This window comes from Enoplosus armatus, chromosome 2, assembly GCF_043641665.1.
Source record: "Enoplosus armatus isolate fEnoArm2 chromosome 2, fEnoArm2.hap1, whole genome shotgun sequence".
Taxonomy (NCBI): Eukaryota; Metazoa; Chordata; class Actinopteri; order Centrarchiformes; family Enoplosidae; genus Enoplosus; species Enoplosus armatus.
In genome coordinates, this window is record NC_092181.1 from 17,452,889 (window position 1) to 17,480,753 (window position 27,865).

Sequence of the window (27,865 nt, forward strand, 5' to 3'; positions counted from 1 at the left end):
TATACCCCCCCCCCCCCCCCCCCTCCTCCTCCTCCTCCCTGACGCATACCGATATATAGAAGAAGCATTTTCTGGGCACGTTGTGTGCAGGAGACGCACGGCTGCCACGACAACAGCAGCATCAGCACCACTGACAGAACCCCGTGGCTCAGAGCGTGCTCGCCTGCAGGCACCATTGTGCAGGAGCCGAGACATCGCTCTTAACGTCCTCTAACGGAAAATCAGCTCCGTGCTCATCAATATGCAGATACAGAGCTGGGTGCGTCTCTATGAGCATCTTTGCCTTGAGTTAACTTAATCACCCCCTTACATGGTGATTACCAGCCATCACTGTCTCCCTGTAATTACATATCGCGGGTACGATGCTGTAGTGGGCTGCGAGTGTTAATCAGCTCCGATGTTTGCCACTTCAGTGAGAGTGTTTATTTAACCTGCCTGCCTCTGCTTATAGACGCACGCCAGCAAATATAAACCTGTTGGTAAACAGGGGCCTCGTTAATCCGCGACGGAGGTTCCATTACTGTTCTGTTGCGTCAATCCTGCAGAGCAGCAGAGAAACCACAGATCAGCCCTGCAAAGGCCTTATTGTCAAACCTGCGTCGAAAACAAATCAAGCGTACAAAAACAGATTAATACACTTTAGGCGATTAAAAACTAGCCTACACCGTAATGCAATGCTCTATTTAACTTTCAATCTACATGGTAGATACTTTCCCACATTTTACACAAGTAACAAGTCCATATTAGTTATGATGCGGCAAGACGGTTTGATAATCAATACTTTGTCCCATGGAACAGCTGTGATATGTCTTGCTTTGACTCGGGCAGGAGATGGTTTCCATCTGTGGCTGTTTGATGAAGTGGCATTAGTTACCTGCAGCGTTATCTTTTATTATTATTATTATTATTATTTATAGCCATCCTGGTGTCGTGTGCTGTCAGTTATTATTCGTGGACACACTTCCTGCAGATGTTCACAGCTGTGCTCACAGACCAGTGGTACCAGCAGCAGCAGCAGCAGCAGCAATGCCCCTAAAGGAAGACTTAGTTGACCCCTCATTTCTCAAAAGTCTGGAGCAAAACCGCGGGCTTCCTCTCTGTGGTGTGCTGCAGATATCAGGTGTAATTTGGAGTGTTGTTTGATGTAAGAAACTATCGATTTGTTCCTGAAAGCCATGGCTATTATCAAAGAGAGAGCAACATGCCTCCCTAGTCGACTTCGGTTTGTGGGACTTGACATCGTCATCTTTCATTCCCCGAAGCAAATCCCTTATGAACACTGGTCAGAAATGATTTATTCCTTAAATGTACGAATTAAGAACCCTGGTCGTGCTGTGATGGCCGAGTGGTTAAGGCGTTGGACTCGAAATCCAATGGGGTTTCCCCGCGTAGGTTCAAATCCTGCTCACAGCGTTGATCATTGTGATCAATAAGGGGAGAATTACTAATATTTAATAATCCAATGGACAACTGAATGAAGGGGTGCACCATCACAGATATGTGTAGGAAGACATAACGAATTCTGACAAACTTATTTGAAATAATCAGCCAAACAACTATGTACTTTCCTACTAATTATAGGAAAATAATGGCGTTCAACTGATGTCTAATTAATTAAAGCCAATTAATTGCTAGCACAATCTAGAGAGTCTTAAGTCAGTGCACAGCATCAAATTATTCAAAATGATGCTGACTACATAATGGAAATAACATGGTTGTTACACACAACAATTGCAAGACTGAACTCACAAGACTCAATTATTAGCATATTTTCTTCTCAATGTGTTTTTGGTGAAGTTCTTATGAAGCTATGTGACATTTTCTCTTAAATATTTCTAGGACATAAAGCTATGTCATGTTTTTCCTTAAGGTAATGTAACCTTTCCACAAGTTTAATGTGAAAGTAACATAAGCATGTAACTAGAATTGTCTTGATTATCATATACTTGTATTCAACTTTGATAAATCAAAGTTTGGCTCATAGTACCATTGTCCTTCACTTAACAGGTCATGGAGAATTTGTCCAGGTCTTCAGGTCTGGTTCAGGACCTTCAGACCAGCTGGCTGACCTTGGCCTGGAGCATCCAGGAGCTGCCTCAGTACGTGTAGCATCAGCTTGTGTCTGTGTTCTTCTCCCAGATTTACAATTTAAGCTGCCCGCCATCCCAACGCCAGCCTGATCAAGATAAACGTTGAGAGGAAGACAACCAAGATGTCTGCGTTCATCTTCATCTTTCATTTCCAGCAGCAATTCCCTTATGAACACTGGTCTAAATCTATATCTAAATAACAAAATAACAAAAAAAAGCGTTGCTCATTGTCCACAATAAGGGGAGAATTAATAATGAATAATAATACTGCATGCCCCTGCATACTTACATCATTACAGAGTAATGTCAACATAATTAATTCTGACATAAGTACATAAAATTTGTTTAAAAAAATAATACATTTCAAATAATTAGGCAGTTTCCTGGAAAGAACTGTGTCATTTGTTACTGACTACAGGGAAATGAATATGAGAATACATAATTATAATTATACTGACATTAGTACATAAATAATTGGAAAGACTTCTTTAACATAATACATAACATAATTAGGCTGTTTCCTGGAAAGAACAATTCAATTTATTGCTAATTACAGGGAAAATAGTGTTCAACTGATCTCACACAATTAATTAAATCCAATTAAATCTTTTTCTCAGTGTACAGCTGGTAAGCCAAACGTTTTAAATTTGTCAGCAGATAATTACAGAATATATGTGGAAAGCTGAATAGCGCCTGAACTTCCTGACATCGGCTAACTGTTCATGATGATGATGATTAAATAAAATAATAATAAATGAAAGGAGTAGCCTGCCTTGTTAGGTAGCCTACTACAGAAGACAGACAACAAAAGAAGATAAGTGCTTTGACTGGACTGACTGAAATATTTTCTTTTATCATCGCGTCATAGTTGACATATCGCGAGAACAGCCAGAGAGCTTCTGGGCAGCACAGGTGAGCGCTAATTGACTACGCGACCACGCTGAGAGAGCGACAGTTCTCCTATGAAGCAGCACTTTGCAGGGTGAGCGTTTGTATTTTATTCACTTCAGCCGACATATTCTACAAGTTTCATACATTTAAAACGTTCACTAATATTAATGCCTATTTATTTTTGCTCTGTCAAAGTGTACGAGACAATGCCGATGAACAACAACCAGGTGAGTACAATGGGGGTAGATTAACCGTCTTTACCTGTCGTCTGCTCACACGGCATCAACACCTGCTCATCTGATTTTAGTGTCGTCTGTTTGAATGTTTTACTAAATAGGTTGTTAGATGGCAGGTTCCCAAATTTAGCAATTAAATGTCCCCTAAATTATGTCTTTGGGACTGGGGGCTCCCATTTTGACAACACTTTATTTCGGCAACTTTGGGAAGACTTTTTTTTTATTGGGAATGACCAAAACGACAAAATATATACAGTTTCACACATACTTTTTAAAAAAAAAAAAATGATATTTGACTGTAAAGCACAAGGACTGTATCTGGGCTTAAGCTTTTCTTTTTGTCTCCGATGTTGTCTTGCAGAAGGTACAGACTGCAGCTTCCAGACTGGCCAAGATGCCAGTGCTTCGCTCAGCTTGTACCAAGCTGTCGGTCTTGTACATTGACACTAAATGCAGCCACCCCAACCTGAGGTCTGTGTGTGAGCTGCTGGAGAGCAGTGTGACAGCTGTAGGCACGGTGGCCTGTGACAGGGTTTCACCTGTCATTGTTAAACTGGGGCCCCAGAGTGAGTACTGTCAGGGCTAACACGTCAGGCTGTGCTTATATTTGTGATGTGGATGTGAGCCATGGATTAAAGGTGACTGCTAGTGAATTTACTAGATTATTTTTTATTATTGATTAATCTGTTAATTAAAAAAAAAAAGTTTATAAAATGTCAGAAATTAATAAAAACTTAGTATCATATAAAAGATTTTGACCAGCAAATATTTGGTATTTCTCCTTCAGGAAATACGCCAATTATAATTGTTTCAGCTCTAATGTACATAAAAGGTTTATTGGGGCTCGATCACATGGCAAGCTTCCCAAAATCTGTGAGCAGTAGCAATAAAACAAAGCGCTGAAGAGGTGTTTTATCATTTTTGATAAATAACTTATTGAGTGAAAACTCAAATAATAAATGATGGGATGTCACACAACCCCATCACCAGCAAGTCATCATTTAAATGTCAATGTCTCTGCTAAATGAAGACTGCCATTTATTGTAGAAAAGAGGAAACGTTTCACTAATGCCTCCACAGTTTCCATTGCAAATGATGTTGCATGTAAAAGTCTTGACTGGCTGGAGACTGCGTTCCCGGTGCTTCACACACCCACAGAGCAGGTAACCTTTTCTTTTCCTCTTTCAAATCTTAATGAGCCCCATAAAATTAATTGCACTATTCTCCCCAGACAGCACAAGAACCTACGACCACCTCTCCTGGTTTTGTCCTTGTTTCACACAGATTGTTGCCTCTGCCAAGAACAAGATGCACGAGATCCAGGATGTGGTGAACATTGCAGCTAATGGAACTGTGGACTGCGTGCAGCACATGGTCACATGGCTGATGGGCAGGATACAGCAGGTTGATGACCAGGCTGATGACCAGGCTGACCAGTCTCTTGTGGAGAGAACCATCAGCATGGCCAGTGTGGGACTGGACTCTGCTCTGATCATGTCAGAGGCTCTGATGGACCGAGTGCTTCTTCCCACTGAAGAAGATAAAGGTACACAGTAACTCAGGTTACTGATGTGAAACGGCCAGAAGTCGCATTCAAAACCGATCGCTTGCCTTTGGTCTGTCACTCAAAATATCTTCTGGCTGATTTCACAGCAGAAGAAGCTCACTTGTTGGAGAGTTTTGAGGCGGCCACACTCGGGAGAAGTTACCCTGTGCGACTGGTTTCGCTGGCTGCCAAGCTGTGCAGGAGGACCTACCACATGGTCGGGTCCAAGATGCAATCTGTTCAGGTGTGCTGCGAGTACAGTTTAAAGGAAGTGTTCCACACATTGGGGGAATACGCTTATTTGCCTTCTTGCTTCTCTAATATTGGTCCATTGAATATGAAGCTACAGCAGATTAGCTTAGCATAAAGACAAGCACTGAGAAACATCTGCGTACTGGCTCACAAATTAACATATTATAGCTCGTTTGTTTATCACACAAAAACAACTAGTTGTGATTTTACAAGGGGTTTCTTGGCCGGGTGCAGTTGATACTTGACTTTTGAGTGAGTTAATAGGAAATAAAGCCATGTAACGTGTTTCTCCTTCCTGGAGTTTCCATTGGTTGCGATCTTCTCATGTAACTCCAACAAAGTGAATAAGCATTTTCCAAAATGTCTATTAACTATTCCTTTTTAACAAGAAGGAGAAGGGCGGTTGAGTCAAGCAGTACAGTATGTGAGCATGCATTGTTATTGCAAACTACATCAAATCATTCAAAATGATACTGACTACATAATGGAGTTGTATCTAGGAAATAACATGGTTAACTCACAAGAATCAAGTTTATTGTTAGTATTATAGTATATTTATAGTATATTTTCTTTGCACTCACAATGTGTTTTTGGTGCAGTTCTTAAGAAGTTGTGTGAAATGTTTTTCCTTATGGCAATGTGACAGTAACATAAGCATGTAACTAGTAAGAAGTATTAGAAAATACAAGTATTAGAATAATCTTTATTATATACTTATATACTATAGTACCATTGTCCTTCACTTAACAGGTCATGGAGAACCTTCAGACCAGCTGGCTGACCTTGGCCTGGAGCATCGAGGAGCTGCCTCAGTACGTGCAGCATCAGCTTGTGTCTCTGTTCCTCTTAATCTCACAGATGTACTACTTAAGCTGCCCGCCATCCCAACGCCAGCCTGATAAAGATAAACGTTGTCTCAATGCCGCTGAGACCTCAACTCAAAAAGACGTGGTCCAGGTTCACCCACAAGCTACAGCTACCTGCCGAAAGAGGAAGACGACCAAGATGTCTGTGTTTGACCACGGGTGTAATGTTAAAGGATGCGTTAGTCGTTGATAAAACCGTTACTTGATTTGTTTGCTGAATTTATGTCCGACAAATCTCTCAGGGGCTGCAACTGAAAACAATATAAATAAAAGTTTAATGTTCATGAACTTTGAGTGTCAGCTGTCAACTGGGGAAATAGTCTGTAGCATTAGCAGTTATTCATGTTGTTGCTACAGAACAATTAAAGGACCTCTCATGATAACTCAGTCTCAATGGTTGAGTGAAGAAGCTCAACATACAGGCTTTTCCTTGCAATTACGCAGTCATTTTGTAGGTTGAAATACCCACTTATTTAACAAGTGACGATTGCAGAGTTAATGTTAGTATGACTGTAAACAAGACCAATTCTAAACTGAATTTTCTGCCTGCCAAATATGTTACTCAATGTATTTATGCATTTCCATTTTCTTGCAGTATTTGATGAGCCTAGTGTTTTGGCTCTTGCACGGCACCCAATTGGCTATATTAGGGGTTTAGGCATCAAACAGTAGTTGGTCTCAATTGTTTACTGTAACTCAACTAGCAAACCTGCAATCTGCATTTCAAATATTTACAGCATGGAATTAATGAATTACACTACACAGGATATTTTTCAGCAAAACATGACTTTATTTGACTTTGTGATTTCACTTTTGGCTGGACTCTGACTTGGATGTGGATGCTCTCAGAGAAGAAAGGCGGCGCCTCTTGGCGATCTGTTCCTGGCGCTTCTCCTTGGCCTCCTGTTTGAAGGAACAAATGTGTCAGTAAAATCTTTCAACACGTCCAAAGAGAAGTCATTTGCACACATTAATTCCCACACTTATTCCCCTCTGTTTATTCTCATCTGCCGAGAGCTCCCAGCACACAAACCAATGCCAGCTGCTAGATAATGCAATGGTTTGCTGCTGAGGGCAACTTTTTATTTTTATTTTTTATACAAGCACGTAAAGAAAAACATGGCCCTGTACATAAACTGATTTTAATTTCATGTTTAAACAATAAAAATTGTTGGCATCATGTCCAACTTTCAGGTGACCTAATCTGCAACATATGACCACCTTATTGGTAAAGAAAGATCTGTAATCTTTAAGAGCAATAAAAACAAAAAAATTTCAAGACATAGCTGTTCAAATCATGAAACAATGAAGTGGTTTCATTCATTTAATATTGTTTAAATAGAAAATGTTGATAATTAAGAGACCTCCGTACTTAACTAATCTAGCACTGTAATAAGAGGGAAAAACGGAAACGTTACCTTCATCCTCTTGGCCAGCAGCTTGGCGTACTCAGAGGCCTCCTCCTTGTTCTTCTGGGTGCGCTGTCTCTTGAGGGAGATGCGGCGGCGCTTGTGCTGCAGCACGCGGGGCGTCACCAGTCTCTGGATCCTGGGAGCCTTAGTTCTGGGCTTCTTGCCTACCAAAGAGGTGGGGTTCGGTTAATACTGTCAAATGCCATTACATGCCAGGTGTGGTAAAGGAAGTTGGGCCATGTGGTTTTAAAGATGCAGTTGAGGTGACAATAAAAGGTCTAAACTTAATGGGAACCAAAGTCAAAGTAAACAACTTCTACAAGAACATTGTTGTTACAGTGAAATCTATTCACTTCTTTTATCCAATAAAACCATGAACACATTTCTTTCATAGACAGACGTGCTTGTATACACCATTACACCGGTCTTGAAGGATGGACAAAAAGGCTTAACACTAGACAGTTTCTGTTGAGGCTTATGTTACTGAACGTGAACTGCACTGGCCAGAGTTCAGACAGAGGTACAGATGGGTTTTTTCCTATTCTAAATGATAGACGCATCATTTCACCTCACCAGACACCCTTTTGTGTGCAGACATAATGCAATTTTTTTTATTAAGAAAGCCCAAGACACACTTATAAGGCAGAGGAGCATTGACAAAGACTCATGTTCTTGCTTTCCAAAGTTTTATCTGGCGAAGAAACTTGAAAATCGGTGCAGTGGCCCTTAAACATTGTAGAATTTAGAGTTTTACAATTTAAAAAAGTCAACACTTACCCTTGATACATGCCATTACATTTACAAAATCTTACTATCTATAATTGTAAAAATATCAGAATTGTGACAGCATATCCCACCATTACTGTCCAGTGTTTTTTCAACCAACTGTATTTCAAATGTCCAGACCATGATAAATGGTGTTAAATAACAAGATTATACAAGTTCGATATTAACCTGAAAGCCACACTGTGTTTACATTACCATTTCCCCAGTGCTTGGATAGTTGTATGATGTACTTTAAATTAATATTTTAGCCACAACCTTATATAGCCATGAACTCAACTTTCTCATTTTTAAGTAACTCGCCCCCACTTGTAGGCTTAAGTAAAAACAGCTCTAGTCTTACCTTCTTTAGTCAGGGGTCTCCTCACAACATACTGCCTAACATCATCCTCCTTAGCCAGGTTGAAGAGCTTGCGGATCTTGCTGGCCCTCTTGGGACCAAGACGGCGAGGGACAGTGCTGTCGGTCAGCCCGGGAATGTCCTTCTCACCTGAGAAAAACCAGATCAGGAGAACATGAGTCAAATGATCAAGTTGAATAAAGCCAAGTTCACTTACAAATTGCACTGCTTACATAATTTTAAACAATCACTATAAACAAAGTGAGTCAAACGGTAGTTTTAGTTTTCCAGAGAAAAGGAGCAGCTTATTGCAGCCCAAAGCAGCCTAAACGTAGTGGAAATCTGGCTACACTAAACGTTTTCTCATCGCCACACTAACTGTCCTTTATCAACAGGAAACCCCACTAACTTCAAAGAAAAACACACTGCTGCATTATGTCGTTTTAAGAGCAACAGCTTTAGTGTCATTCTGATGTACACAAGACAAAATTCAAATTGAGAGAGCAATGCAGTTCAACCATCCACTGATCCTGGATCTGGTCGTATCTGGTAAGCAGCTCCACAGTTACTCTGGCAACACACTGTCCCCCCTTAATGACTACAGACCAATCAAAAAGGGTCTACTGGTGTGCCATAAACACAACTTTTAAAAGTGATATTAAGAGATATTCCTAAATCTGAGTTTTAGTCAAATATAAATAAGCCTGTACTGTGTAGCCACTGAGAACTACCTATTGCTTTACTGGTTAATAGTTTGCTTCAGTATCCAATTTACCATTTCCATAAAATGACTGAACACAATACCTTTCTTGACGATGACCAAGTTGAGAACGCTGAGATTGGCATCAACGATGCAACCACGGACAGACTTGCGCTTACGCTCGCCAGTCCTGCGGGGACGGTAGCAGGAGTGGCCCTTGCTGAGCAGCAGGCGCACACGGCCGTGGGTCAGCACACCCTGCTTCATGGGGAAGCCCTGCTTGTCGTTGCCTCCGCTGATGCGCACCACATAACCCTGGAGGAGTAGAGGAAACAAGTTGCTATCTGCTTTTACATTTAGGGTACACATCTCAAAGGTTTGTTTGCAGAATACATGACGATCAGACTTCCCCACTTACATTTATAACTGCACTTCATTTTTGAGCAGATAGGGATGTTTGCCTGAGTTTGTGCGTCTAAGGATTGTAAAATGACTGTAGCTGGATAGTCGACTGCTCTCTAATAATCAAGTGGCCAAAATAAGCAAGGCAGAAGCTGCTGTGGCTCAGAAGCTAGAACAGGTCATCCATTAATTGCAGGCATGGTGGTTTCATCCCCTGCTCCTCCTGCCCACATATCAAAGTGTCCTTCAGCTAGACACTGAACCCAAACTGCTCCCTCAGGCCTGGCCAGCACCTCATATGGCTATAAATGCAGTCCATCTACCATTCCCTCAGGCCTGTGATCTTTTTTAGAACTTGGCAAACCCAATTCCAGCTTTTAGACTCAATTTTTTGAGTTTGTATTTCATTGCTTGCCCACAATTACATTTAAGTGTAATGAATTAACTAGTAATTACTTTGAGGATGCAAGTGAATTGAGAGAGTGATGCTGCTACAACCCAGCCACTGTTAAATGGTCTGATTGTATCTGGTCAGCAACTCTGCAGTTTCTCTGGCAACACGCTGTCCCCCCTTAATGACTACAGATCAGTCAGAAAGGGTCTACTGGTGTGCCACGTTGTGTTTGAAGACAATAGAACATTTTCAGCAATTCTACTCTGCACCACAATGTACTGACAAGGCAGCATCGGGTCCAAAGACAGAAAGATTGAACATCACAACATTACCTTCCACTCATCTCCCAGAGGGTCAGCAGGCACCTCAGTGGCCATACGCTTCTCATAGAAAGTCCGCAGCTTGCGTTCATCATCCACTTCAATCAGCTTCTGGCAGCCAGTAGCGGGGAATGAGATGTTCAGCTGAAAGAGAGTTGCAATGCAATTGTTAATACATGTACTCGATCCTCTCGAGTTCCACACTGGACATGACAGGTTACCAAGAGCCCTCATGCAGGTAGGTGTAGCCGGTAACGTTAGCCATGTATACCACAAAGCAGGGAGACAAACTACAATTGGATTGGGGTTGTGGGGCCTTACATGAGGGTAGATAATACAGTTAGCTCATAATAACTGTTACAATCATCGGTTAGCGTGTCTAAACTAAAGTTAGACTCAGAGGGAGGCACAGTGGTTCGGAGGCCTGTTAGCTTCTCCGCCGGCTAAGTGTTCATCGACCGTTAACATTAGCCCTCTGGACACTGCTAGCATCAATAAAACCGGTTAAACGTCTAACGTTATAAAACGGACCACACGGACACAGCAAGTTAGAGTGACATTAGCTGCAAGTTAGTAAACTATATTGCAGTCAACCGAGACTGAGAACTTGGTGCACATTTCTCTCAGTGTGCGGCCATGTTTCTACAGCTCACTTGCCAACGGGATCGTCAGCGCTGAGTTTTATCATAATCAAAGCTCATCCTAAGTGTCAGAGCCGAGGCCACTATATCAAACTTATCCGCTATAAAGTTCAGAATCATGGCATCGACATTTCAGGAATATTTAAAAGAAAATAGCTTTCCACAGAGACTAATATTTAACTAACAATGTACCTTCATTTTGCCAAACCGGCCCTACGACGGTCCGCCACGGAAAAGAGGCCGGATATCCGCTTCGTGGTCTCACATAGGCCTGAAATGTTATCGCGATAACTTGCTCCCTGTCATTTCATCAGACTCAAGCTGAAGGTCGTTAAACAAATTTCACACAAAACAATTGTCAAGGAACGCAACTGCATTTAACTGTTTATCTGAACATAACATATGTGCCCTTATCTGTTTAAATACGAATCTTTATTAGTTAAAAAGTATGTTTCATGTAAAGATAATCACATACAAAGATTGATGTACAAATAATTTGTAGCTCAAAATACGTATCTCTTAATTGATCAATTTGTTTACTTATTTGTTTGTTTTTCGTTTGCATATAAAATATTACAAATATAAGAGAGGCAACCCTCGTGCAAGAGATGGAAAGCTGTACGAGGTGTTTTCCTAAAACTCAAAGCAAGACAAACCAATTAGATTAACTAATTATTCTGATTCTGATATTAATTAATGGTAATGACCATGTAAGTATAGCATCCTTGGTATAATACCAACACAACGAGGGCATTATTGAGTCTTTATGAGCATGCGTCAGCCAGAGGGTGCCAGAGAGTAGATAAGGAGCTGTGATGTAAAGATAATTACCATCCCACTCCAGTCAGAGAAAGATCCTTAGTACACTCCACAGAGCATTTTCAAACGTACACATTAGCAGTACACTATTTAGCAGTTAACTAATGCAATAAAGAGTACAGTTATCAGACATGTCACAGGCTACTTCAACATGCATGAAAGCAGCTGCTGAACAAAGTTCCTCATTTTACAGTGTGAGAAAACATCTTTTTGAACTTGATTAACAACGTGAAGACAACAATTTACAGCAAAGACGGCATTGAAAACAACAGATCCAATGGCACCAGGTAGAGCTACGTAAGAACAACAAAGGTAATAGAATCAATAAATAAATATTAGAATGTGTAAATACTAGAAATACAAAACTAAGCGGAAAAAACTAACAACCCAACGAACAGAGGTATTTTTTCTTGTGTAAAGTTCAAGGTTGACAGGAAATGACAGAATTCTGAATTCAGAAAAGGTGATTTAGTTTTCCAAACTCTTGCCTTATATAATTTACCAAGTATGAAAATATTTAGGATCAAATTATGTAATTTATCTGTCCCAATGATACCAAAAATGACTTATTCGCGTATAAATTCAGTTACACCAACAACTCTAGAAAACAGTCAGGTAATGAACAATAAGTGATCTGTTAATGATTTAATCACTGGAAATTAGAACTTCCTGAGGAATATATTCCTATAAATGTCCCAAGACTTCAGAACTCATGGAGTCTAGTTAATTTAGCCTCTTGAAGGACAATATACAATTTTCTTGATTGCCTGCACTAAACCATACAGACACACTTTGCCATTTAACAATATATCAGTCACATATCACTGTCACACTGTCACTGGGACACTTGAAGAAAACAGAGCCATGGTTAATGTTATTAGTAACACTTGTGCTTTTCCATCTGAGACAACTCAAAATGTTTGTGTGAAAAAAGTCCTATTATTAACATTATTACTCACATCTCTATGTAACAACAAGTGATGAAAGAATTACTTCCAGCTAAAAATAGTAATACCACAATGTGAAAATACTGTTGCTAGAAAAGTACTGCATTCAAATTCTGACTTAAGTAAAAAAAAAATTTATCAGCAAAATGTACTTTAAGTATCAAAAGTAAAAGTGGTACATTATGCTGGTTGAGATGGAGTTTATTCTAATTATCTTATATACTGTTGGACAGCTTAATTTACTGACAAAGCACAGTCATGTTGGGTCTTATAAAATTAATCACTAAAGTAACTAATAGATGCCAAATAAATGTAGTAAAGAGAGCAAACAAATCTAACTAAACAGAAGTGTAGATAAGACAAGATAAGATAGGATACGATAGAACTTTATTTATCCTGAGTGCAAGTATGAAAATATCAATAAACAGATGTTCAAAATCCAAAACACACACAATGCCAAAAATATGAACAACGTTAACAGTAAGGATCATAAGTTGCTCATATCTCAAGTTGCTTCTTGGTGAGTTACATATTATATCGATATTTAGAGATGTATGAGAAATTGCATATAGCTATGTATGTACAATATCAAATCTCAAGTACAGGTAAGTGTATATGGTTAATTCAAAATAGTTAAGAACAAGCACTTCAGTAAGTGTACTTTGTTACTTTACACCTTGGCCTACAAGTAAAATAGTCTAGATGAAAACAAAAGCAAAAGTTGGTTAACATGGGTGATACAAAAAAAACAGATATTTGTAATGCAATTTGTTTCAAACCTAATGTAAAATTGCCTTGTGACATGTTTATTTGTTATTATTTTGAAGTTCATTATTCCTCTTTCAGCTGGTTGTTTAGGTTTTATAGTAGAAGACAAAATAAACGGGGGCTTCCGGGTTCAAGGCCTCTGTAGTCATGTTTCACCGAAGAAGGAAGCAGACAGGAGTGAATCCTCTTGTCGCGCTTGACCACTCTTTGGCTAGAGACCGAGCAGCTGTCAGTGCACAGTACTGAGCGTCACGACAAGCAGGAGGCTTTGTGGAAGGACAGAGGCATTAAAATGCAGCTCAGCGACGATTTCTGTAGTCTATCACACAGTCAGATGTACAATACGTGTCAGGTCTCCAACGTTAACATCTAGCGTGCGACCAACGAGCCGAAAGATAGTGACTTTCCTCTCTCTTTTTTTTTGTTGTAATCTCCAAACTGACGGCGGAGTGCTCTCTGCTCTGCACGGTCCATCCGACAGAACTAGTCCAGACATGAGTAACGTTAATCTGATTTTTTGGGACCAGTTGCAGGCTGGCAGCTCCGAGGTGGACTGGTGTGAAGGCAATTACCTAATTTACCCCAGCATCGCTGAATTTTACAACACGGTCGGTTTGAAGTCGTTGGACTTGTATTAGCTAACGATGTGTGCTTTTATGATTCTTTTTGCATAATGCAGTTTTGTTTGCAGTCACAGCTAGACCACAGCTTTTCTGGCTTTGTTTGTCTTTGTATTGCACTGCTTTCTTACAGCTTTTAGTATTATTCTCAGGTTAGCTGTAGCTAGCTGTGAGTTATACTGACTTTAAGCAGTTTGGCTGCCTTTTTAAGCTCCAGCATCATGATGTTTACTGTTAGCATCAGGTTACAATTTTTCCTTTTCTTCATGTCCACTGCCTGACAGTTTGTAAAAGGCCAGCGAGGCCAACGTTTGACAAGCACGTTGTCATTGAGCTACATTATCAGTTCGACTGTGATGTATTTTTTTGCTCATAGCTTCCCTTTGTTTATCATTTCAGATCAGCAACATTTTGTTTTTTGTTTTGCCGCCCATATTAATGTGCTTGTTCCGCCAATATGCAACACATTTCAACAGTGGGATTTACCTCATATGGATTCTGCTAGTTGTGGTTGGTAAGTTGGCTGGCTGACATTAATGTCTCATTTATTGACTGTGATGACCTCTTAACCTTTGTGTTCCTGTTCAACCTTGTGGGAGACCACCATTCACTTCAACTTCATTCAGTTGACAAACATATAACTAATACTTTAGTTAAGCTACATGTGTTTTATATGACAGCGAATGTAATATAAAAACATGCTTTACATCTGCTGTTTGTAGTGCTGAACTATGCTAAACCTGTAGTAGAGTGTGGTCTGTAGTAATCATATAAGAGAAAATACACTACTGCTGATAATTAACAATTAGCCGATTAATCAATGAGATTAATTAGAAATGTAGGTAGCAATTTTGATAATTGATTAATTGTTAAAGTCATTTTTAAGCAAAAAGTCCCTGGTTCCAGCTTGTCAAATGTGAATATTTGCTGGTTTATATATAATATTTGGGGTTTTTGGACTGTTAGTTGGACATAAACAAGCAATTAAAACATGTCAACTTGGGATATTGTAAAAGGCGGTTTTCACTATTTTCCAACATTATAAACCAAATACCTTTCATTGAGAAAATAATCTGCAGATTAATCGATAATGAAAAGAATCAGCCCTTAAATACACAGACATTGTAAGTACATGTACAAAGAACACGAGTTATACATTTTACAACATATATGTCGCTGCTCACATTTGTCAGCCCACATTCTTGAACTGCAACAACAATCATGTTAGGATGTAGGTTTCCTCAGCTGTGGCCTCTGTTATAGATTTAGGTTATCCTGAATCATTTTACCCTCTTAGAAAAACACTTTATTATGACTAGGGTTATTCATTGGTGGGATGAATGAGCCTATTGCCCAGATTTCATTTGATTTGACACAGTATTTAGGTCTTAAATGGTGCTCCTGTATGTAAATGACAGTCCTATAGAGATTACAGTGCCTTGTTCCCATACTGCTGCTATGAAAACACTCTGGTTGCAGTGTCAGCAAAGATAACCTGACAGACCTCCCTCTGTTCCTGAGAGGTGACCTTACTGGATGACACAAAACAACTGTAGCTGTCGAAAAAAAGATTTGCATAACTGATTTAGACGCAAGAACTTGGAACAATGAGTCAGATGTAAAATAGGTCATTAATTCTCATTCTGGACTGCTTCGTATTAATCTTGTCTTTTCATGTCAGAGTAGTCCCACGTCTCCTATCAAACCCTGTTAAAACGTCTGTCCTCCAAAACCAGTGATCAAACTTCAAGGGATAATACAAGCAGAGCTCTATTTCCTGTTCATACATGTCTTGTTCCACACCACACATTATTATGTATGTGACTGTGTCCATTGTTAGGAATCTGGAGCCTGTTAAAACTTAAAAGCACAGCTAACAAGAGGTTACATGGTTTCATCTCTCTTCCACTCTCTGTGTAGTTGGGACGACCTTTGACACGAGCAGAAAAACAACCCTATAGGTTCCAGCATGAAAACAACATTCAGCTGCTTTGCTTTGGTCTCGGCCTCAGCTGTCTGTGGGCTGAGTCATTCTTCTATGGGACGGCCGCATTGCCTGTTATCAATACCAATGTATACACAGTGTTTTCAGGCAGAGCTCCAAATAATGATCATTTTCATTATTAGTTAATCTGCTGATTTTTTTTTTCTTTGATTAATTGTTTTTAAAATGTCGGAAAATAGTGAAAAACGCCTGTTGCAATTTCCCAATCCAGTCCAATGTGACGTCTTCAGATGTCTTGTTTAGTTATGTTATCAGTAATGCCAAGTTTACTACCAGCTGAAAACAAAACAGCTAATATTTACATTTGAGAAGTTGGAACCAGTTCAGTTTGCCATTTTTTTTGCTGGAATTAATGACTTAAACAGTTCACCGATTATTGAAATAGTTGCCAAATAATTTTCTGTCAATCGACTCATCGATTAGTCAAATAATAGTTTTAGCTTTATTTCCATGAGAAAGTTAAGGTGGCCTCTGTATACATCGATGTTATTTGTAACTTCTGACGGAGAGCAGAAATCCCTTTCGCGTAAGAAGTTTGTTGAAATGTAGGAATCTCCTGCAGCGTCCTGATATTAAAACGGATTGTGCTGATAAAAGACGGCCTGTTGGACCGTGATAACAAACGGGCACTTGCTGATCCATCCTTCCACAGCATTTTAAAAGAGTAACACTGGTTTCTAAGTGAATATTTGTGATTAATTTGTTTATTCCATTGTGGTTCTTTGCTTAAAACAGCAGGTGTTTCGCAGTATTAGCTCACTAAGCTGCCTCAAAACAGTGAGTTACATTATAGATGACTGATAGTCAGTCCTGTCCCTCACATCCCTGAAGTCAGTCACTTGTCTGCCTAAAACATTTGATGTCACTATAATAATTTAACGCATGTAATCTGACATTTGCAACGTTCTGTATGTTTTACATTGTTTTGTTTACATTTGATAAATGGAAATGGGCTGTACACTGAACAAAATACAGTATGTAATACAGTTTTGACTGCTCATAGTGGCTCCTGACACAAACTGTCTAGTCTTAACTGATATATCTCTTTGACTCTCCTTTCTTTTCAAATGGGCATTATAAAAGACACAGACTCATTAATCCGGCCTTGCTGACACACTGAAGAACTTCGGATGACGTCTCTCTTCTGACAAACATTTTTCTGGTGTGTTTTTGTGTCTCTTCCTTTCAGGTATTGGATCAACATATTTCCACGCCACCCTCAGCTTCCTCGGCCAGATGCTGGATGAGCTGGCCATCTTATGGGTGCTCATGTGTGCCATTGCCATGTGGTTTCCCAAGAGATACCTTCCCAGGATGTTCAGGAGGGATCGGTAAGCTGACCAGTGTGACGCTGCATCAGAATAATTGCCTAATAGAAGCTTAACACTGGTATGTGGGTGTATAAAGGCATTGGTTCAACCATGTGCTATTATGAGCTAAACATGTATATGCAGGTTTTCATCCCAGCTTATCACTACAGAAGCTAATTTACATACCTTCAGCTGACCTGTGTATTCAGGGGAGGAACTTATCTCTGCATTTAGCCTTTGTGTTTGATGGACTGAAACTCTGCACGCACACAGCTGGAGGTATCTGACGCAGTGGTGGCTGTGTCACACAAGAAATAACAGATGTTTTCAATCAATTTCACAACAAGACAAGCCTCACTTTTATCTAGTATTTCCGGTAGACATACAGTATTAGTGCACTGCTATGGAGCTCACTGTTGCCCTCTGTTTTGTCACATGATGTGTCCACTGTTATGACTCGCTGTTTAATAATAGGCCCGTCCGAGATAGCTGACACTAGTAAAAGCTGCATCACATGTCTTTACTTCTCTTTCCATTGTCACAGAGCCGTCATGGCTGCTTCTTTCACTTCGGGCTGTCACTTAAAACATTCCCCTCGTGGCTGAGTGATTCTAGTTTATTATCTGATTAGTATTGGTGTGTTATAGTGCTTTCTGAGCCGCCCCCACATTCTTTCTGTATTTCATAATGATGTCCATAGGGTGCAAAATTGCTGCAAATTGTGTTGTTCTGACTTGTTTTGCTTTTCAATCTAGGTCAAGGTTCAAAGTGGTCATCGGCATCTTGTCAGGGATCACAACGGGGCTGGCCTTTGTTAAACCTGTCGTCAACTCATTGTCACTAATGACCTTGGGCATCCCGTGCACCGCGCTGCTCATCACTGAGCTTAAAAGGTTAGTGAAAATGCTTTTTTAAAAGCAGCAGAGGTGAGTGTAGGCAGGTGGTCCAGGACCATCACACTATATATCATGGTACTTCTGTCACTACGTAGCACCTAATATTTGTTATGGGAGGAACTTTGGAAATATGGACTCCCCTGATGGTAGGCAGTCGTCTTATAAGTCGACTTATAATATGGACAAAATATGTCAGACGGGTTTCAAAGTAACAAAAACTACTACAAAACTAAGAAGGTTCTGTTCCATTAAAGTCAATACAAACCATATCAAATCAAGGAAGGAAGGCACACTCACTGACTCGACTCGATATGATCACGTTACTTTATGCCCACCATCTTTTCTTTTTTCGTTCGTAGTATGACGGTCCTGGATCAGATTTAGGGAATGTGGGCTGTATGATTCTCTGCACGTGTCAAGCAGCACAGTTTATTCAACAAAAGTTGAAAGGTTGAACCACTATTCGGAAATCCAATGCAGTTTGCACGTTAAGTTCTTTGTAGCTACAAGCTTGATAAGAATCCTAAACTCAAGGTTCACTTACTGAGCCACAGTAAGTAAATGTTTCCAAGGTAGAGAATGAACCTCCACGCTCAAACTACCTGCTAGTTTCAAACCAATGATTTACTAAATCATGTTCCACCATTAAAAGTTGAGAAATGTCTCGGCTTGATTTCAGTAATGTGTAAATCTGTTGCTAGGAAACAAATCTGTTGTGCGTCCATTCAAAATCAACTGTGTAACTATGTGCTGTAGGTAGTCACTGTAGCTCCACAGGCTGTAACATAACTTCAAGTGAAACAGTTTTAGTTGAGCAAATGACGAATTTAGTCTTACCAGATAGTTCTTTGTAAATGTAGGTATGATTTGTTTTGTTTATGTATACATAAATGGAGAAACGTGTGTCAGAACTGGTAATATTCATGCAGTATTGAATAAGTGGTACATATTCTAACATTATTGGTATGATAATGTTGGTTTTATAATTTGAGGTGTGTTTTGTTTGTGTGAAATGTAATTTCAAATCTTCTTAATTTGCACTATTATTACACAGTTTATATGTGTCAAACGTATTCTATTACCTCCTGCGCTCTGAACAGGTCACATATTAGCAAGCTAACGCTACGCAGTGGTTAGTAGGTGTAAATATTTAATACTAACTTGCAGCAATACAACAGCAGATATGAGTGACCATGTCTGTGGTTCAAAGTTGTCTAGTCAGTTAAATCGGCTGCTGTAATGTTAAGTTGTTAACAGGACAAAAGGGAAACAGTGTCAAGATGCAGTTTCTGTAGTCTACAGTACATTAACATTCACCTTTGGCCTTTTGTACTTACATTGTCTAATGACATGTCGTCTGTTCCAAGCTAAGTATAGGGCTGTATGATGTGAAGGAATGTTCCTGAAAACACACAACAAGCCACTCATGCCCTTTTGTGTGTGTGTCTCTAAAGCATTCCTCCGTCACGGTAATGTGGAGCTGCTGTTGTTTCCGTTTCCCACATCCCTTACTCACCGCCGTCAGTCTTGTAACCTTCAGTCATCCATTGTTCAACCTGTTAGTAATTCTTGACACTACCAGTCATCTATCAAGGCCACTTGTGTTTGTTCTGCTAAGTGGGAGAGAATTCCTGCGGCCCCGGCTGATGGACTTTTGCCCAGAGAAATGACGGGCTGTTTTGTTTTTGTTTGCGTACAGTGCGGCCTGTTGGCCAAGTCACTTCCAGTTGGACAAACACAACTTGTCCAGTGTATAGGATATCCATTACAAATATTACACAGTCACAATATTACCAGACATACTGTAGTTGTGCTGTAATGGTTATAGTTATTTATTAAGGACAGGTATGATACAAAACAAGCAAAAGTGATTATGTCTGAAATGAATTTGTGTGTGTGAGCGCAAATTTTATTTTCACATTGCAAACATAATGGGTGGATACCATCCATAGACTGTATTATACCAGCTATTTATCGTTTTTGAAAGTTAAAATAGGGGTGTTTGGTAGCCTGGTGGTTAAGACTCATACCACATATTGTGATTTCAACGTCCCCGGTTCGATACCTTTGTTGCATGTTATCCCTCTCTGATCGCCTGACGGTTTGTTTCCTGTGTTGTCGGACTAATCTATGTCGCCATGCTCCCAGATCTAAGAAATTCACTCGGTAATATGGAAATGTTAAACTCAATGCTGATTCTAGTTCTTCTCATCTGTGTATAACATCATCAAAAGTAGCTCATGATCATTTCAACTTTCAAAATATCAACAATACTGTAAGATGTGTTATTATTATTATTATTATTATTATTACTATTATTATTGTTAATCCAGAGTTTTGACATTTAATATGCTAGCTATGCCTTTGTGTAATCAAAACCAATTCCCGAAGACCTATCTCCATTGTCTTTGATAAATATCAGACCTTGTTTCACTGATCCAATGGAGCCTGCTCCTTTCTCTTCCCCTGAGTGGGAGAAGCCTCTCAGCAGTGCTTCACCCCAGATAGACAGACTGGCCTTTTCTTTCACTTATCTGTGCCTCCAACAGTCAAACTCCCCATCACACTCGCTACTAACACTGCGTCTCCAAGGAGAAGTTCTGGTTTCATGTCATGTTTCTTATCTTACATGCTTCTGTTTGAGCTGGTAGGCTCAGTGTCCCAGATATCCGGCTGTGTGGTGTATGTTTGTTAGCAGGAAGGGGTGTGGGCTAACTTATGGCAGTTGTACTGTTTGTATGTATGTAAAGGCAGTTACTGAGCCTGTAGCTGGCTTAGTGCTGTACCTGATCCACAGTCAGGATTTGCTCCCATGTGAATATAATCGATCGAAGCACTTAACAGTATAATACAATATTGATGACAATTTAATCGCCTATTTCCCTCTGGGAAGACCTGTCATTGGCCATCTATTTTTGTACTTCCTGTTGATGATGAGTAGCCGTGACACCATTTTTTTCCTACTCCCTCTCTGGACTAATTATGTAACATAATGGCAGTTTGCCAGTTTGGTTCATTAATTGATTTACTTCACTTAAAGCGATACCGTGTACATTTTGAAAGAAGAAACAACGCTCCCTTCCTCAATTCAGTATGCTTAGAGGTTTTGCTGCTACAGCTGTACTTATGTTGGTCAATTTTAGTTACACAGTAATATCTATCTAAAGTTTGACTGAGACACTTAACTGACTTTATGACTCTTATCTACATTTTTAGCCTTAAAGCTGCACTAATCAATATTCTTATATTAACAATGCATCAATTGACAACATGTAATGTGAAAGGGGTCATTTGTAGGGATGAACTCACAGAGAATTACCATCTGACTCAGCAGTTCCTCTCAGCTCTATGGAGCATTTAGCCTCTTTTAGCTTGTTGTTTTTGTTCTGTTGTTGTTTCCATCCGCAGCAGCCAGCTGTTTTTAGCGAATGCTACTTGACCAGAGCCAAACAGGAGACAGACACAGTTAGCCACTAGCTAGTGAACATAGTGGAGCTCCTAGCGAGCTAAAGAGGCAGATATGTCCTTCAGGAGTTGGTGAAGATCAAAACGGAGCTAAAAGGAGACTGAATGTCAGACTCGCGTTCATCAGGTGGCCAGAAGTGAATGCCGTCAACTGTTTTCTAATACATTCACATTAACAACTTAATAGGGTGATGATATGCGAATGTTGTGTTCTCAACTTGTTTTGCTTCCCATAAGCGACCAAAACAATGCATTCATGTAGATTTAACCATTATATTGTATGTACTGTATTTTGCTACAGGCAGTGACGGTGGCTGCTGTTCAGCAAAAGTTACATAAGCTAGCTTTTAAAATGGCAAAATGTCATTCCTCCTCTTTCCATTGTCACAGAGCCAACATGGCTGCTCCTTCACTTTAGACGAGCACTTGGACTTAAACATGGCCCCTGCAGCTGAGTGATGCATGTTGTTTATCTAAATCTTATTGTGTTGTACTGCTTTCTGGAAAATATTTTGTTGTCATCCCAACATTCCTGTCTCCTTGAAACAATGGCAACCCAAATTAAAAGCTTGTAAAATGGTATGACTTCATCAAATGCCCCGTCTTAAGGGAAGGTGACAAACTGTGTCACAGTGGCTAAACGGTTTCATCATCAACATCGTTTAGTCAGGCTTCCTCGCCCCTGTCTTTGTCTCGGCACTCAGAGTTTGCCTCAGACAGCAGCCGGGCTGTAACTGGTATGTCTAAGGAGGACAAGGCTAAGAATAGTTTATCAGCAGCACTCTGGATTAGCACATGTCTCTGTAGGTCAGCGGTGTGTCCACTTGGAGATATTTGGGCAGAGAGAAGCAGACCAGAATACTTGGTAGTCAGGTCACAGTCCCGTCCCAAAAAGACAGAGAAGATAATCTCCTTATCTAAAGATAAATGTGCTAACCTACAATTTAACATCCTGGTACGGCCAGCTCAGATGAAAATATTCAGGCACCCTAGATAGAGTGAGCAGCACAGCCAGTAAAACCATTAGAAAACCTCAGAACAAGCTGGGGGATTTGTACACCACCAGAACTCTCAACAAAGCCCAGTGTACTCTGAAAGAGACCATCTGCACCCTTTGAGTCATGATTCACTGTATGAAATACTGCCCTCTGGGAGGCTCAACGTGCCTCAGGCTAGAAAGAATATTTTCAAAAAGTTCCCAATCCAACTAGAAATGTTAACATGACATTGTAGTTGTGTTTTAACTCACTTTTCCTTGCTCCCACTGATACTATTGCTGGAGGACATCCCATGATTTATGTTTTAATGTTATATTCTACAGCACAATACAACTTTGTTTCCACTATGGTGGTCAATAAGATTGTGTTGTATTGTTTGTTAGTAATAAAATGATCGTAATCATCAACTGGCACACCATGACAGATTTACAAAATATAATAGACCTTGAAGCTCCTATAATCAATATTTTCATATTAAGAATGGATAAATAAAAACGTGTATATACAAGGTTAAAACGTCTTTCAGCTCACTGTTTTGTTTTTCCAGCCCATAACTTTTCGGCTCATTCTCATTTTCAGCCGCAGCAGGCAGCTAAAAACCCGCCGTGTGCAACCTGCCCAGCACCAAACAGCAGACAAAGTTAGCGACTAGCGAGGGAACGTGGTTGAGCATTTAGCAGCTAAATTGGATTCATCAGGTGGAAACAAACACGACTCCAAGTGGATGACAATGTAACTGTTGGATGTGTAAATAAGCAACTGTTTGCTAACAAGTTGAACGTATCAACTTAAAAGGTGATAATACTGTATGTCAATATTGTGTTTTCAGCTTGTTTCCACTGACAAATAGTGGCAAAGAAATAATCAGCCAATAGCAATGTGGTTTGCATATTTGGTGAATTAGATGTGTTTAACTTTTTCAAGTTAAATCTAAGTTCTCTTGTTGCTGTTTTGACTTGGTTTTGTGTGTTTTCACAGCTGTACACGTTTCTCAGTGCTCTGTTTGGTCATTGCAGGTGTGAAAACCCACGTGTGTTCAAGTTGGGCCTGATCTCAGGGATCTGGTGGGCACTGGCTCTGCTCTGCTGGATCAGTGACAGGATATTCTGTGAAATGTGGTCATCTGTCAACTTTCCCTACTTACACTGTGCTTGGTAAGCTCAAAGACAACTCAGAAGTGTCAGCATTGTGTTGGGCTGTTATTAAGGTTATCATTTATGGACAGTTTACGCACTCTTGTTAAAACGTCTGCTGTTACACTACGAAAATCTACGAAAAGTCCTTTCTGTCTATAATAATAAGTCAAAACAAGTAAACAAGTGAAAAACTCTGCCGGTGCAATGACAACATTTCAACTTGTTTCTGATAGAAATTAACTGGCAGACATTTCCAGAAATGAGTCCTGGACATTGCTGCACTAGAATCAAGAAAAATTAAACTGTACTGTGAGGTGTTTTGCAGAAATATTCTTACTGCGCTGGGAGACTGTTAACTGCTTGTTTTAAGAATAAAATCGATTTTAAAGACTTTTTTGATTTAGATATTGTTAATCCTTCACTGCTGATGACTGCATTGTTACTGTCCCGCACCTGCAAACACCTGGATATATTTAGTGATACATTTCTCAGGCAGTTTGGTTCATTCAAACCCCATTTTGCTCTTACAGGCACATCCTCATTTGTCTGGCTTCCTACTTGGGTTGCGTTTGCTTCGCCTACTTTGACGTGGCGACTGAGGCCCCGGAGCGAGGACCCGTCATCATGTTCTGGCCCAACGAGAAATGGGCCTTCATTGGTGTGCCTTACGTTTCCTTGCTCTGCGTCCACAAGAAGTCTGCTATCAAGGTGACTTAAGGTGACTTGAGCCTGCTGCTCTGCTGGCCGTGCTTCAACACCTCTCACCAGGATGTATCCAAACAACAACACACACCCCTGCGTCTGAGTCGGGGTGCGTTCACTTGGTGCTCTTGTGACTGGGTGATATAGGTGATGCACACTTTGGCCAATCGCAAGGATTTGTCTTTTCCTTTTTCTGTCCCTGGTCTGGTTTTCACGACACAGCAGTGTTTATGCAACTCTATCAGAGAGCAAAGGGTGTCACAAATGAGTCTAACATGACACAGGGTGACGCCATATCAAAGCCAAGAAACCTTTACTGTGTTCCAAACACCTTCTCAGGCTTTGCATAGGAGATCATGTAAGTATTAGTAGTATTATGCATTTCAGGCCTCTTTAAGGAGAAGATTTTGTACATTTTATAGTAACTTAGAAAACCTCATTACAAAGCATTGTATCGCCTTTATGAACACGAATAAAGCATCTCATAGGTGCAGTCTGGCCATCATGAAACCATGTTTAGAAACAGTAAAGCACTGGATTCATTAACTGTGATTAATGCATAAAGTGTTAAAGCGTCACGTTATATTGCTTAGCCAATCTTACTATGCTCAATGAATTGACAAGCTGGTTTATGTTACAGACGTGTTTATAAGAAGGTGTTTCGCACAAAGCCTTATGTGTTTTAAATACATGATGAATTCAGGCTGTTATACCTGCCCTCCTCGTTGACGGGCATTTTCATTTAAAACGTCAGGAACGCTACAGGCTCCTTCCTGTCATGAGTGTGCTATGTATACTTTCGGCATGCCATTGTGATTGTTTGAGATCGTATATTAGAAATGTGTTTAATATATTCCTGTATATATTTTGTTAACTAACAATGTAATATGCTGTTATTTTCCAAGGAAAAGCATATCATTCATATATTACTGAATGAACAGGTACCCTTTGATTATTGGCCAAAACCCTAAGTAAAAAAACAAAAAAAAAAAAAAAAAAAAATCAAAATGTATTGTAATATGAGTTACTATTCAAGGAAATAATTACATATTTTGCACAAAGTGAAGAATGTTTCTCAAAGCCTTTGCGTAAATACACACTGCGTAGCATTTCAGAACATGATAATTACAATTATTTACTCAAAAATGTGCTCGCTAATGTCCAGCTTTTGATGCTTAAGGTTTCACGGCTGATTTTTTTTTTTTTTCACCCAGACGTCTTCAGGGTTATTTATTCCAGGCTCAGTATTTTAGACTTTGTGCTAAATAGCAATGAAACTATGAAAACTGTGCAAAAAGCCTTAATCAAACAGGATAATGGACTGGAAAAGCAAAAGAAGCTGCATTGTCATGTATCTTAAACTGTTCACTCTAAAAGAAACGATTGTCATGAAATAACGAACAGACATGAAGTTTAGGTTGTAGCAGGTAAAGTTGAGGGACAGATTATGTTTCATTACTTCTGACCTAGTCTAGTTTATCAGTGTTCATTTGACAGAAATCAATAGAATCTGTGTATGTAGAATATAAAAGGGAAGCATGTTGGGTGTTGCAAAGCTTAACACTAACCCCAGAAGACATGGATCACCAAAGCTTTTCCACTACAAACCATTGTTTTAAATGTTGTTCTTGAAAACTGCCTCAAGCTGTTGAACTAATATTATTTTACTCACGTCCTCCTGCAGAGGCTTCTGGGAACTCAAACCGCTAAAGTAACTTGTGCACTTGTGAAGGGTCAAATGAAGGATCATGATTCACAAAGAAAAACTATTTTTCGTGAGATTCTGAAGTGATATTTTTTAACAACATGAAGTATTTTGTTGAATCCAAAACAATTTCTATTTTTCTAAGTGAAGTGCAGCCAAAATGGAAGGGGCAATGATTTTTGATATTGCATGATTGCTACCTTTTGTATTGCCAAACATTGTTTTTTGTTTTTTTTTGTCGTTTTTTTTCCTTTATCTTCAGGAGAAACTTTGCGGACAGTATTGACAATGTGAACACAACTGTTGTAGTGCCCAAGAATACTTACCTAGTGCTGCAAATCATATTGAATCATACATCTGATCCTTGATGGTGGGTTGTTTGTATGAAGTCAGTGAACAGGACAACCTGTTTAATGCTGCATCCTGATAGTTGTCCTGGCATGAGGTGTCATTATGACCTCATAACTATGAGTTAAGTCTTTGTTTTTTCTTATGGACTTACATGTGTATAGAAATCTCAGTTTTTCTCTGCCTGCATTGACAATACAGACAAACTGCACAGAAATATTTATTTTCATAATTTATCCTGTTTTGTAAACAAATATTTGTCATAGATTAGAACATTAGTACTTTTATTTTATTTTATGCAATAAACCAAGCCAATACTCAAACAGATTACTGGTGTTTATTTCACAAATCATGTTGGAATACTGCATGAATCATTAAGCTATAGTATCCACGGTTAATTATACATTATGTAGCTTTATATCTCTCACATGTATTGAGTAGTTTGAGGATTGAGACTCACGATGACGCAGGTGACACGTTTTGCCACCAGGGGGCAACGTTTTTCCACATCTACTTTATTTTATTTCTCTCAGCACTGAGAACCCGAAAACAACCTTCAGTTTTTAGTAAAATAAAATTAGAATAGTCAAAAATATGTTTAAATTAACATACATAACCACCACTATCCTCCACAGCAGACTGGTCAGTGTATGTGAGACCTTTTAATAAAGCTAGATGTAAACTAGATCACGTGCAGATATAAACTAAAAAGTCACTTCTGCTCTTTGATTCTATTCTGGGGTTCATTCTGCTTTGAATGGTGACGCATAGTTTTAGAAATAGATTACAAAAATTAGAAAGTGTGAAAGATATAATCTGAATCCTAAAATCCTTAGGATCCTTAAGATGTGTTACATCGTTATGTAAGAATGTAAAACAATTATACAATTAAATATAACGAAGTCACTGCTGAGCACCACTTAGATTAAATATGTCATGTGTCACAATTTCGTCTGTTTAGATAGATGTTCAATATTAGATAGATAAATACAATTTTATGAAATAACCGTGAAATAACACAGGATGAAATTGCCATTTTAATTAATGAGTTGACTTTTAAAGTTATGTATTTATGTATTCATTTTATTTGCTGTCTGTATTTATTCATAGGATTATTTATTCCACAATGTCTGATTGATGTATTTAATATTGAATGCTTTGGGCCTCCATAGCCCAATAGGTCCAAAAAGGCTTAATTTTATAGTCGTGTTTTCTATTATAAGCCAAATTAATTACATAGAGTATAATTTATTCATCACTAAGTAATTAAATA

At 39.3% G+C, this 27,865-nt stretch overlaps 3 protein-coding genes and 1 non-coding gene across 4 annotated transcripts; 3 read left to right on the plus strand and 1 right to left on the minus strand.

Annotated features, from left to right (window-relative positions):
• Nucleotides 1–1,331: 1,331 nt before the first annotated feature.
• trnas-cga (transfer RNA serine (anticodon CGA)) lies at nt 1,332–1,413 on the plus strand. Its single transcript has one exon. It is a non-coding gene; the product is annotated as a tRNA-Ser (tRNA).
• Nucleotides 1,414–3,187: 1,774 nt separating this feature from the next.
• On the plus strand, nt 3,188–6,071 carry LOC139290729 (perilipin-2-like). Its single transcript, XM_070912584.1, has 6 exons — nt 3,188–3,208; nt 3,579–3,783; nt 4,298–4,380; nt 4,502–4,763; nt 4,871–5,007; nt 5,766–6,071. The coding sequence occupies exons 1-6, from the start codon at nt 3,188–3,190 to the stop codon at nt 6,069–6,071; spliced, it is 1,014 nt and encodes a 337-aa protein (XP_070768685.1).
• Nucleotides 6,072–6,648: 577 nt separating this feature from the next.
• Nucleotides 6,649–11,150, minus strand: rps6 (ribosomal protein S6). Its single transcript, XM_070918056.1, has 6 exons — nt 11,066–11,150; nt 10,245–10,376; nt 9,221–9,431; nt 8,420–8,566; nt 7,300–7,457; nt 6,649–6,784 (listed from the first exon to the last, which is right to left on the minus strand). The coding sequence occupies exons 1-6, from the start codon at nt 11,069–11,071 to the stop codon at nt 6,689–6,691; spliced, it is 750 nt and encodes a 249-aa protein (XP_070774157.1). The 5' UTR covers nt 11,072–11,150; the 3' UTR covers nt 6,649–6,688.
• Nucleotides 11,151–13,901: 2,751 nt separating this feature from the next.
• acer2 (alkaline ceramidase 2) lies at nt 13,902–24,554 on the plus strand. Its single transcript, XM_070925677.1, has 6 exons — nt 13,902–14,015; nt 14,427–14,541; nt 17,222–17,363; nt 18,098–18,235; nt 23,718–23,855; nt 24,368–24,554. Exons 1-6 carry the CDS (start codon nt 13,902–13,904, stop codon nt 24,552–24,554), a joined length of 834 nt encoding a protein of 277 aa, XP_070781778.1.
• Nucleotides 24,555–27,865: the final 3,311 nt, after the last annotated feature.

What these genes read in the sequence shown, in the direction of transcription:
- LOC139290729 (XM_070912584.1), top strand. Translation starts at nt 3,188, where the DNA reads ATGCCGATGAACAACAACCAG. An exon ending in TGCCGATGAACAACAACCAG is followed by an intron (nt 3,209 to 3,578) that starts GTGAGTACAATG and finishes GTTGTCTTGCAG; the next exon opens with AAGGTACAGACTGCAGCTTC. An exon ending in CCAAGATGCAATCTGTTCAG is followed by an intron (nt 5,008 to 5,765) that starts GTGTGCTGCGAG and finishes TTCACTTAACAG; the next exon opens with GTCATGGAGAACCTTCAGAC.
- rps6 (XM_070918056.1), bottom strand. An exon ending in CTTGGTCATCGTCAAGAAAG is followed by an intron (nt 8,567 to 9,220) that starts GTATTGTGTTCA and finishes GGTTTTTCTCAG; the next exon opens with GTGAGAAGGACATTCCCGGG. An exon ending in TGCTGGCCAAGAGGATGAAG is followed by an intron (nt 6,785 to 7,299) that starts GTAACGTTTCCG and finishes TCCTTCAAACAG; the next exon opens with GAGGCCAAGGAGAAGCGCCA.
- acer2 (XM_070925677.1), top strand. Translation starts at nt 13,902, where the DNA reads ATGAGTAACGTTAATCTGATTTTTTGGGACCAGTTGCAGGCTGGCAGC. An exon ending in AGGATGTTCAGGAGGGATCG is followed by an intron (nt 17,364 to 18,097) that starts GTAAGCTGACCA and finishes TTTTCAATCTAG; the next exon opens with GTCAAGGTTCAAAGTGGTCA. An exon ending in CCCTACTTACACTGTGCTTG is followed by an intron (nt 23,856 to 24,367) that starts GTAAGCTCAAAG and finishes TTGCTCTTACAG; the next exon opens with GCACATCCTCATTTGTCTGG.